This window comes from Excalfactoria chinensis, chromosome 1 (genome assembly GCF_039878825.1).
Source record: "Excalfactoria chinensis isolate bCotChi1 chromosome 1, bCotChi1.hap2, whole genome shotgun sequence".
Taxonomy (NCBI): Eukaryota; Metazoa; Chordata; class Aves; order Galliformes; family Phasianidae; genus Excalfactoria; species Excalfactoria chinensis.
In genome coordinates this window covers 182,839,725-182,851,805 of record NC_092825.1, presented here as the reverse complement: position 1 = coordinate 182,851,805, position 12,081 = coordinate 182,839,725, and the positions used below count along the sequence as shown (strand labels likewise).

General features: G+C 45.9%; 1 protein-coding gene across 4 annotated transcripts in view; it reads right to left on the bottom strand.

The window, feature by feature from the left end:
- The window catches only part of GDPD5 (glycerophosphodiester phosphodiesterase domain containing 5), a 138,808-nt gene that overhangs the window by 10,369 nt on the left and 116,358 nt on the right, over positions 1 to 12,081 (bottom strand). For all 4 annotated transcript variants that reach the window (XM_072327041.1, XM_072327038.1, XM_072327040.1 and 1 more), the window contains exons 9-13: positions 8,910 to 8,992; positions 5,701 to 5,851; positions 4,610 to 4,828; positions 3,548 to 3,705; positions 2,147 to 2,294 (exon numbers count right to left, since the gene is read on the bottom strand). In XM_072327041.1, coding sequence (XP_072183142.1) covers positions 2,147 to 2,294; positions 3,548 to 3,705; positions 4,610 to 4,828; positions 5,701 to 5,851; positions 8,910 to 8,992 — 759 coding nt within the window. The remainder of the gene's footprint in view (positions 1 to 2,146; positions 2,295 to 3,547; positions 3,706 to 4,609; positions 4,829 to 5,700; positions 5,852 to 8,909; positions 8,993 to 12,081) is intronic.

Here is a 12,081-nt window from a genome sequence, read left to right as displayed (position 1 = left end):
AGGTGAGAAGCTCTTTGGAAATCCAAACCTGTGGGAAAACAAGAACACGTGCACACTGCCTGTCAGACAGGCAAGTTCCATTTTGAACCCATTAGCTGTTTAGAACGGCCCCTGTACTATAAGCACATAGGTCGTGATTTCTGTCCTTTGAGGTACAGGCAACTCTTGCTGGTCTAAGTAATAGTCATTAATAATCAACTCCTGTTGATACTCAGCAGACTCCCATGACGGCCACCAAACAGCCAACAAACTTCTGCTTGGCCAGCCCAATCCTGAAGGACCCACAGACCCAACTTAGGAGAAGGTTACTGACTTATTACCAGACCAGACACAAGCACTGCAATGGCCAATGCCATTAATGCAGACAAATAATATCTAATTAGAGAAATAGAACACGATGCAGAAAGAGGAGTTCATGCAACAGCAGGCTGACATAGGTGAAACCAGTTGGGAACCACCAACATTGCTACCTCTGTCTCCCAGAATAGAATAATTAGTTTCTCTGGTCACTGCCTTTTTGTGTGTCTCAATGTATCCTGCAGGAAGAGCAGGACAATGCTTTAATTAGCTAACCCTTCTGATAGACATTTCATCCTTTATTTTCATACTTACCTATGGAAAAGAGACATCTGACGTCGTGTTGATACTGCAATAAGACCTGCCTAATTTTCTGCATTTAATAAGACCAATGGGCACAAAAATGCCTTTTTCCTGATCGGAGAATGCTATCATAGATGTTCTGAATGAAAACTCAGGAGGATTTTAGGCCAGAAGAAAATCTACACATCTAAATGTTTCACTTATCTGAATCAGTAATCCACAACAACACCCAAAATATCAGATTTTCCTGTGTGTTTTTGCTTTAAGGAATAGGCAGACATGAACAGAACCTTCTGGGCAAGCTCGAGCACTTTGTATTGATGACTGAAGAAAAGGAATCTGTAATACCCATCAAATCCCACAGAAGGCTCAGAGTCAGCAAACATTTTCTGAGCACAGAAACTGGAATCCAGAGAGTAACTCAAACCTTTAAGGGAGAATCTCATAAAGACAGGTATGACAGGAGCGCCACGTTGGGCACTCACGTTAAGGACGTCAAGTTGGGGTCAGAACCCCAACTCAAGCTTTCCATTTCCAAAGCCCTCCTTGCAGGATGTTGTGTTGGGATTGCAACAGATGGGAGAGCCCTAGGAGGAGGGCTCCAAGCATCAGCTGCTTTTCATAGCTGACAATGAGGATTTTGCAGTCAAAAGCTGCCAGTGATGTACCCAAAACTCCTACTAACTACAGAGGAGGACAGATGTTTGCAGCAGCAGAATTCAGACAGTGATAATTTCTGATGCCAACAGATCAGTCTGTTCAGACCATTTTCAAGTCTTCCAGCTTCAGCTCACACCAGTGCAAATCCGTGTTGTCAGATACAAGCAGTAGTTTAAGCTGAGACTAATGACATTCACAGATGCATAGATGTTCATTCATTCAGGCAGTAGTCTGGAGGTCTGACCTCCAACTGAAGATGCAGATAACGCCGTCTGAATTCCCCTTGTGCTCATCTTATTTCCCCTTTCCCAATGGGATGTCCCAAAGCAGTGGCAAAACAGCTGCCCCCCATCAAAATCTGTTACCAAAAAATAGCCCCACGACATCCATGTACACCTCTGCAGCTGAGCTTGTTTGGGTAATACTATGATGCAACTATTTTCCTTCCACTCCAACGTGAATGTTTCTTTTTGGTTCAGAGACCCAAAGTGCTAGCAGAGCTTTCAGAGGCCTTACTGCCTATGTGATGGGTAAGGTCTTTGTTCCTAGTATGGCAATGGAGTAGCCAGAGGTAAAATCTGTCCTCATTTGGTATTAAAACCAGACTGAAGTCCTGCAACTCTAGTAGCTGCTCAGCAAGTCTGGAAAGGCGATTTACATTGAAGGAATGTGGAAAAGCTGGGTGGGTTAAGTGAGACATGCAATACAATCTCCAAGGTCCCCAAATGCTGCATGGGGAGAGACCTAAAAGAAGGGATTGTGCAAGAGGTGCACTGATCCGTCACCATCTTAGATATACAGAGGGTGAAAACACTCAAGGTTAATGTCACATTGAACCCATGGTGGTCCCTACTCCCAGGGGTTCACAGCACCTTTCTGTGCTTACCATCAACCAGATGGGAAAAGGCACCTTGCGAAGGACGTGGGAGCTGTCGGAGGTGACCGACGGGACACCAGAGCACCACAGGATGGAGTACAGCCAGGGCTCATTCACAGTGTAGAGATTCACGCTCAGGTTTGCTGCCATGTAGTCTCTGCCAAAAGGAAGAGACATATTAGCTATGGATCATATGAAGCCGGTTTGTCAAAGGGCACACTCACCTCATAGGCAAAGCACGGGCACTGCAATCAAGTGGTTGGAATGAACAAGCTTTCTTTTCCTCCCGGGCACTACCTGCCCCAATACTCAGCCCACTTCAGACACATCATAAAGGACTCTGTGTTTCTTTAACCACCACCTCATCGTGTTGGGGTCAAATTAACATCTACCTCAGATGTTCATCACGTTTCACAGGCAGTCTACTTAATTAGAAACTGATCGAGTTTGCAACGTCAGTTCCTACAGCTCCCATGCCCTTGATTTAGGGACAGTTGCAGGGATGCATCTTCCAGTTTCCAGAGCTGACATATGGTCCCCTCCAGGAGACAAAGCAAACAGCTAGGGGCCATATTCTCAGTTATTCTCTCTTTCCAGCCCAAATGTACAATAAGACAAATCATCTAAATGCAGAGTTTTGGGTTGTTTTTTTTTTTTCCATCTGAAAACACGTTTCATTTCTCAAATACTTATTCAAGGAATAAATTCAAACTCTAAAAAAGGGAAAAGGTCTCTATGAGAGACAACCCACACTTTATGAGGAAAGGGCAAAGCTAGAGCTTGCACTGTGCATCGTTCAGATACACACTGGCAGAAGGCTGCACATGCTGTGACAGTCTCATTAAAGATGAGGCCTTAACCACTCTAAACAGGTGACAGCAGCAGAACATGTGAACTGTCTGCCAAAAAAAGTTCTAAGAACTAATTCAGACGTTGGACTCATCAAGGATCTGCCATAGAAGGTCTGGAGAGGATTAACAGATAACAGGGCAGCTGCTGATGGAGATGGAAGCAGGGATAATAATGGAATAAGGATAAGGAATATTCACGGATCTGCATTTCAGAAAGGACTGTCACATAAGAGACACAGATGTGGCACTGAGGGACAGGCCTGGGGGCATCGTAGCAATGGGCTGATGGTTGGACTTCATGATCTTAGAGGTCTTTTCCAACCTTAATGAGGATTCTGTTCTATGGGGCAAATGAGCAATTCTGGGAACAGCCTGGATTCTGGGTAATGGGAGGGACGAGCTTGCACAGCTCAGGTGGTTTAACAGCAAGTCCATCTGAAACAGCGCCTGTATGCAGAAAAGTCTTGGGATGGTCAAGAAAGATGCTGCTGGGACAGGGATGCATGCATGGCTGTAGAACAACGTGCTACCAGCACCGCATCCAAAGGGAGGACTCTACCTGACGTCCTCATTCGTGACCTTGGTGTAACGCAGGTTGAGCTTCACGATGCCCTTCTCTCTCAAGTGCTCTGCATCCAACTTGAGGCCAGAAGTCTGCTGGAAAGCTGGAGCAATCTGCCTGACCAGCTGGCGCTCCGTGTCCGGCAGCCACATCACCTGCAGAGGCAGAGGGAGGTCAAGGCAAAGAGGGCTCACAAAGCAGATAACACGCAGCCAAGGGCTGCACATAACCAGTTTATGTTAAGTCAGAAGCAAATATGCATGACAGATTTTGCCTTATTTGTCATACAAATAGTCTAGGAGAGGCACGCAGCCTCCTGTATTTATATTCAAATGCACTTCTGGATGGTTGGGGAACCAAGAGAAATATACAATGCATGAAAATTTAGAGGTGAAAAGGGTTGAGATGCAAACAGGTCAAGCCAAGGGCTCACTAGATGAGGCTGGACACTGACTTCTAGCTCTGAGCCATTGCTTGGCAATTATAGGAAAGAAAGTCCGGAGGAGGTTTGCTGGTCCAGTTTATGACTACTGTCTCCCATCCACCAGACATGCAGCTCAGCAAAGAGCTTGGGTCCAACTTCTCAACAACCTTATTGATGGTTCTGGTCAGCTGCCATGAGGTCTCCCCACAGACTTCTTTCTTCCAGGACAACGAGATTCAGTTCTCTCAGCCCCCCCTCATAGAACCCTTAATCAATCTGCAGGATTGATCTCAGTTTATCAGTATTTGTCCTTTGGAAGCCCCATGCTGGACACGATTGCTGAGCAATGGCGATCCCATCTCTCCATCTACCAGCTATCCTTCCATGAGTACAGGCTAAGGTTGTCTTTTTGCTGCCAGGGTGTATTGCTGCAACCAGAAGGCAGCAGGCTCTCAAAGGTCCATGCTCAGGGTTACCTTTGGGACCACCAGCCTGCAGGCATTTTCCTCCCCAGCACAGCTTCCAAGTAACATCCCAAATCAAGCATCCAAATGGATCAAATGAGGCACTCAAGAACACAGGGAACCCAGAAGGATGTTCAACTTTGGAAATACCACCAATCCCATAAAACTCACGGCTTGTTGCTGAATTCCCGACGCCAGGATGGTCTTCAAGGTGATGTTGATGTAAGAAGTGTAATAGGGATGATCTGGTGGCAGGTCCTGGAAGTTCAGGATGAGTGATGTGTTATCCTTGATCACCTCCAGCATATCTGCTAGCTTGCAGACAGACTGGTTCGCAGCTTCCAAGTAGTCAGACCTAGAGAGGGATCCAGCTGTCCAGAAAGGGTCATTCTGAAAGTAAGAGATCCCAGCATCACCACCACAAAGCATGGGCTCCCTGGGAGCAGGTGGAGCTCCTTTTCCATCCCACCATGGCAACAGTAGGGGATGCTGACAGCTACACTCAATGCCCATCTATGACTTCATTGAAGTTTTTCTCCATGCCACAGCTTCCCCACCCAAGGGAACCAAAAGTGATATGGGATGCTGGAGAAGGTGGACTCTCCCGACATAAGCACGTTTAGAAATGACTCTGTCTCAAAGGACTTCTCCAAAACCAACCTTCCAGCTGCTGTCTTTGTCCCTCTCATCTAGCAAAAGGCATTTTCACAGCATCCCCACTCCAACAACCACATCTGTAGATGGATCAGCCCATCCCAAGGCAATTCCTTCTCCCATGGACTTTGGAAGCTGAACATCCCTGTGGATTTTTTTTTACCTTTTAGAAACAATTACCTCCAACATAAGTTAAGGGAAAAGTAACAGTACAACAGTCTCTTTTCTGTTTTCCTTATAGTCATATTTCCCCTTCCAGGGAGATGCTGGAAGTCCTGAGTAGTGCCGACCTTCCAAGTGGTGGAAGAAGCACAGAAAAACCAGGTTGCAAGGCAGAGAGAGAATCAAGCAACTCAAATTCCCATAAAGTGCTCTTGGGGGCTAAGCCATTGCTCCAGCCCCTGGTAACACTACCTAAAGGCAGCTGTGAATGCTTTGGGTAGGATGTCAAACTATGTGAATAGCAGAGGACTGAACTACATGCAGTTCACATAAAGACTCAGTGTTGATGCAGTTCAGACCACTCTATTGAGGAGCCACCACAAAGAGGGTTCAGGCAGTGCTTTCATGCCAAGGCCATGGCTGCAGGACACCCTATAGGTACGCACCCGTAGGAACCACTCTCCAGCATTGAGCATTTCCAGGTCAGTCCAGTTGAACATGGAAGAGTGTTCGTAGGCCCGCCCTGGAAACACTTCCTCCACATTCGTTGTTCTCCTGAGTGTCTTGTCATGCATCAGAAATGGCACTCCATCATAGCTGCAAACACACGGACTCTGTTACAGGCTGAGACAAAAACCACGTAACACTTTGCTAGTGAAACGGCCATCTCCCCTCCAGGTTCTCCCACATGGCTTTGAGAAACACACCAAAATCACTGTGAAGATCTTGACCAACTTAACACATCCCCAGCAGCCTCAAGACCAGTTGAAATGAGGTGTACCCAGAGGAAAGTCCCAGCTAAGTTTTATAAGTCCCAGCTTTCTCCAATTCATACATTTTTTGAGTGCCAAACTCACATATCACAGAATCCCTGAATGACTTGGCTTGGATAGGACCTCAAAGATCACACAGTTCCAACCTCCTGCTGTAGACAGGGCTGCCACCCACTGAATAACACTCTAGACCAGGTTGCCCAGGGTCCCATCCAACCTGGCCTTGAACACCTCCAGGGACGGGCATCCACAGCTTCTCAGCTCAGACAAGAGCAGCCACCATGAATGCTCAACACCAACCAAAGCTGCCTACAGTGTCTGTAGCTCCAAAAACTGACAGTGTTTTTCCATACCTTGCACCCACAGACATATGCATCCACACAGGTACAAGCTATCCTCAGATGGTTAATAAGTAGACAATGACCAAGATTTTCAACAGCTCTCAGTCAATCTATTAATGTTTATGGGCTTCCAGCAAGATTCAAGGGCTACATGCTACTAAAACTGCTCTTAAATAATCTTTTCCAGTTTGAAATTGGTTTGAGGAGACAGCCGTGTTCCATGAGTATCTTAAAGTTCACACATCTTAAAGAAACCCATCTTAAAGAAAACCCACCTCTCAGAAGAAACCAAACAGCCAAGTGCTTGCCCTGTGGTTTTTTAGCCACCTAGATATTACAGAACAGCAGCTCTGGGAAGCCTAGGAAGCTCTTCGAGTTCTCTTTCAGCCCAATTTTCTGTGGCTGGATCAGTGGTGGGATAATGAAGGCTTTTATTAAAGTCTGGAGGACAATTGTCTGCACTCAAAAATCAAGATAAACTCTGCACAGTCAGCCTGATTACAAGGACATTTTCCAAAGCAAAGTGCCCATCTTCATACTAGGCAGATAATGTCTGGAAACGAGAAGGGGTTAAAAAACAAAACCCATTTGAATTAGGAGATAACCCTGAGCGCTCACTCACAGAGCTACAGAGAGTACAAGACAACAATTGGGGATGATGGAGTAAATGCTGTCCCAGTCTTTATCACTGCCCGGTGAAGTCCCTTATCACGAAGGTCACTTGCATCTTATTTGCTGTTTCTGGTGTGCATCATGCCAACTATTTCCCTCTTCATCCAAAGCAGTGCGCTGACACAGCAACACCACGCTGAGCCGTGCACCACCATTCTGCAGCCAGGAGAGTTTTTAATATTTACAGTAAAAAAGAAAAAAAAAAAAAAGATGCTAAGAAACTGCAGTATTAAGAGTGTGGACTGTTGAGGGGAGATAGGAGCTCAAGCCTTAACACCTTGCAGAAGAGCATCATTAGACGCCACTGAGCCTTAACCACAGCATGGAAACCAATGGGGCACTTTGTACTGACTCCCTTCTGTCCAATCCCTACCCATACAGAGTCACTCAGCACAATGCAGGGTGAATCACAACCAACATATTAGCAGGTGTAGGTCTGAAGAAATAATTCAGAGCTTCAGAAGAGGGGTGAGAGGGAGATGGAAGATGGGAGGGGAACATGCAGCAATACTATGCTATTTCTGCATGAAGCAAAGAGGCTTTGAATGCACCAGTGCTGGCTTTGTAACCAGAACTACCCAGTTTGGAGCATCACTGGATAAGGAGCAGGATGTGATGTACATGACTATGCCCCAGTGGCCTACTTATTTTCTTCCCAGAGGAGGAATAGTATGGAAACATCCCAGAAGAACTGAAAGTGACCTAGCAAGACACAGGCATGAAGAGCATTTTTCAAGCAAACTCTTCCCAAAACTTCTGCCATATTCTGCATTGATAGCTCTGGTCTGAAGGTCACTGAAGGCCTCTTTTTATACAGCATCTTGGGTCACCCCTGAAGGGTCTCAGATAATTGATCCATTAAGAGCATCATCATTTGAGCTGTGTGATGCTTGGAATGCTCCTCTGAGATGCCTGGAGGGTGGCAACATGGAGACGTCTTGGATCTTTTTAAGCTCTCCTCCTCTCAGAGTCTAGCCTTCTCTCTGGTCAGGGATAAAGGAGGAACCTCTCCAGTTACCCCTTCACAACAATTAATAATGTAACTTTTGAAAGAAGAACTTTTTTTGCTAATATCCACAATGACTCCTCAGGGGAAGAAGTTCCTTCAGTTTTCACACCGCTTCCTCTCAAACAATTAGGGAAAGAAAAAAAGCACCATGACAATTAAGCTCCGGAATCTCATCTTCCACCAGGCAAAACTGCCTTTCCAACCTTCAGAGAGATCAGGAAAAAAGAAAATGAAAGGAAATACCAGCCTTGTGTCCTCCTTGTATCTATACCCGGAACTAAGACAAACTGAGGGATCACCAAGATAAGGCATCACATCTCCCTTCACTCCACTTCCCCTCTCTTGAAATACAAGCAAAAAACAGTTCAAAAAGGAAGACTATTAGACAACAATCACACTCCTAGAATAAAGCACGGTTCTCAAAGTAACTCTAAATGACACCTAAACTGGCCTTGTCAACTCAACACTTGCCTGCAGGGCAGACTTTTTGATGGGCAACTGTCTGACCAGGTTCCTCCTTCCCCCAGCAGTAATGTGAACTGAAGGAGGGCAGGGGAATGATTTTACTCCTGTGATGCTGAATCATTGTAGACAGTTTTGCAAGGCTGGTAAAGCCCTCCTGAAGACCTGCAGCACAAGGAAGTCACTTTGGGATCACTTCTTGCCCAGTAGAAGTCATATTAATATATTAACATTTAATATCCAACCTAAGCCTCCCCTGGGAGTTATCAGATACGTTCACCATAAGAGCCCCTTTCAATGGGAAAGACCAGTATCAACCAGACAACAGACAGAGACCCAACAGCACGGTTTGGATATGCAAAGCCCCCATGCTCACATCAAGTATGGCACTGGCTTACCTTAATACGACATCAGCCTGGACTCCATATATCTTCTGCTCCACCGCTTTCTGGAAGGACATCAGGGTATTTTCTGGTGCCAACTGTGACCAAAAAAGAAACGAGCAGTGAAAGTTTAGCAGTAAGTGGGCATACGTATAAAACACCAAGTCTGAAGATGAAGATTGGTCTGAAGATGACCAATGCGTTTGACCCCACTGAGGGTCTTCCACACTCAAGACAGAGTTCAGTGCAGACACACCACAGCCTGCAACACTAGAAACCTGAATGGAAAACAGTATATGAGAGATCTGCTCAGCGTGGTCCCCAAACAGAGGACCCACATAAAGTAATCATTCATGTGATGCCAGTTCTCTACCCATGGGCTCTATGTAGAGCTACCCTAAATAGTTCTTTATTCTCCTGCTTTCCTATGCAAACAGTGATTAAGATGCTACAATGGAAAAAAGAAAGTCTATAGATCCAGGTATAACCCCTACCATGGGGAACAACAAGACTGCAGGTCCTGTAGAAAACATTTCACATCAGTAATCTGTGGTTAAAAATAAATATCAGTTTATTTCTCTTAATAATAAATATTCCTACAATGAAGCAAAATTAGCCTTAGGCCTGGAAAACATATCCCTGTAGCAATCACAGATCAAGATTCAAATGTTGGTTCAAATTCAACTCTGTAAAACGAAGCAGATGGCAGCAGAATTAGGCTTTGTTAAAAACAATACAGGACGAGAATTAATGCTTCGTTTCTCTACAAAATCAGTACAGTTAAACCCAAAATGTTCATAAACTGACAGGCAAAGCAGGAAAATAATCCGGACAGCTACAGAGAGAACCTGACAAGCTGCACTGAAACACCAGAGCATCAAAATAAAGCCGTTCTGAGAAATCATTTTCTTATTCTCCAGTTCTGCTGTCAGGTTTAGTGCACCTGTAGCATCTTCTTCTTCCTCTCACCTCACAAGGAACAGTAATTTCCATCAGGAGACAATAAGCATTCACAAGCCATGATTTTCAATGGTTGCTTAGGGATTAGGAAGTGGAATAACTTTAAGAACAAAGACCTAAAGGCACCAAGCAAGCAACACGTACAATAAACTTTGTATATTTAAGGCATCTGCCCAGAGAGGCTGTGGATGCCCTGTCCATCCCTGGAGGTGTTCAAGGCCAGCTTGGATGGGGCCCTGGGCAGCCTGGGCTGGTATTCAATGTGGAGGTTGGTGTTCCTGCCTGCTTTGGGGGGGCTGGAGCTTCATGATCCTTGAGGTCTCTTCCAACCCGAGCCATTCTGTGATTTGATGATCTTTAAGGCATCTTCATTTTCTTATTAACTGACCAATTTGAATGCCGTTCGTTCAACAAAATCAACACTGAGGTGCATCATCTTCCCCCAACAAAGCTCCCAGTCAATGCCTGGCTTGTCTAAGCAAGAGCCAACCTCCCACCACGTCCACTCACCCAGCCCTATGCTGGGTCACACAAGGTCAGACAAAAAGAGCTTTTTGCAAGAGATGCACGATGCCCAGTGCTGTCACCAGGGAGCAGCAGCTCCATGAGGATCCCAACCTCAGCTCCTCAGCTTTCAGCATCTCAGGTTTCTTCTCCAAATAGCTCAGGTTTCTTGAGGGTGAGCACTGCAAGGCGATCCACCACTCGGTGCTGGGCAGCACTCAGTATTTGCTTTCAGAGGCTGCAGGGGTTGCAAGGAAATAAAGCAGGTAGTGTTTAAACCAGAGACCAGAAACTCAAGGGCAATGCGAGACCACCAGCCCAAGCCAGGAAGGGTTGGTGGCTGGATGCAGCACAAATCCCAGCTCAAGAGGTGACACCAGGTTGCAACTGAACCCATGTCCCTACGGGCAGCCTCACCAGGGATGCAAATGTACCAGAAATAGAAAACAAAATGCGCTGAGTCGTAAATCATCTCTTGGGCGAAGGAGGACTGGAAAAGGCAGCCTGGACTACCTCCACTAAGCAATCGATGTAAAACCCTTCAGCAAGGGTAGGACAAAGATGAAGGGCACTGCTGTTACCTACCTGTGCAATTAAGAGCTCACACTGCATGAAGTGGGGCTAAAGGAGGGCAAAGAAGCCCAGCTCCCTGTGTAGAGATGGGGAAGGGTGGCCAAGGTCTCTTCCGTCAGCTAGAATGGGGAAGAATGAGTTTAGACAGAGCCAAGACTGCACAGGGAGGTAAAAAGTGAAAGTCACGTAGGAAAACCATCTGGAAATGGGATTTTAGCATTTCAGCCTGTCAGAAGGGGAAAATTTGGCCATATGAAGACAGCGGGGATGCTCATGCACCTTAGTGGAAGTGCTGTAATAACAGACTGCACTGAGATTGAGTTTCAAAACAGTATGCCATGATCAGTATCCCATCCTCAGCACTAAGAGATACCACTGAGCCTAACCACAACTGAGACAAGATCCCAGTCCCAGGAGTGGAACATTTCACTCCCGCATCATCTTCAGTCCCTAAACAGGTTGCAGACCAAGCTTTGCTCTTCAGGGATGAAACTGAACCCCATCGAAGTGGCAAAGATAGGAGAAACATCTATGCCTTTTCAAAGAGCTCAACCTCCAGAAACTAAGAAGTCAAACTCACTAGGACTTCACGTAGGTCTATGCTGGAAGTTGGACTCGATGATCCTTATGGGTCCCTTCCAACTTTGGATATTCTATGAACCAGTAAGCAGCACAGACATCAGCAGAGGTGTTCTCTGCAGTGCTGTGCCCCACCACGGTGTCATGTCCCATCAATGCAAGTAACTGCATCTCCAAATGAGCCCATCATTGATGTGGAAAGCTGTCCTTCTGGTCTTTCTAACCTTTCCAGATGATTCTAGCCTCGAGGAGATTGAATAAGCCACTCACATCAATCAACCCAGCAGAGTTCAACTAGAAGCCAAGAAGGCAAACTTATATCTGTCCCCTAAAATCAAATATTGCTTGTTCATAGAATCACAGAATGGCTTTGGTTGGAAGGGACCTCAAGGATCATAAAGCTCCAACCCCCAAGTTCCTCTTTGGAAACAGAACCTCTCTGTACAGTGTGAGCTTGTGAATAGGGAAAAGCAGAGTAACGGATGTTTGCATTGCCCTGGCCTGTGTCTGCCTCTCTCCAGGAGAGATGGAGCTTAAAACCCCAGATTCTGTTACATGAGGAGATATGCCT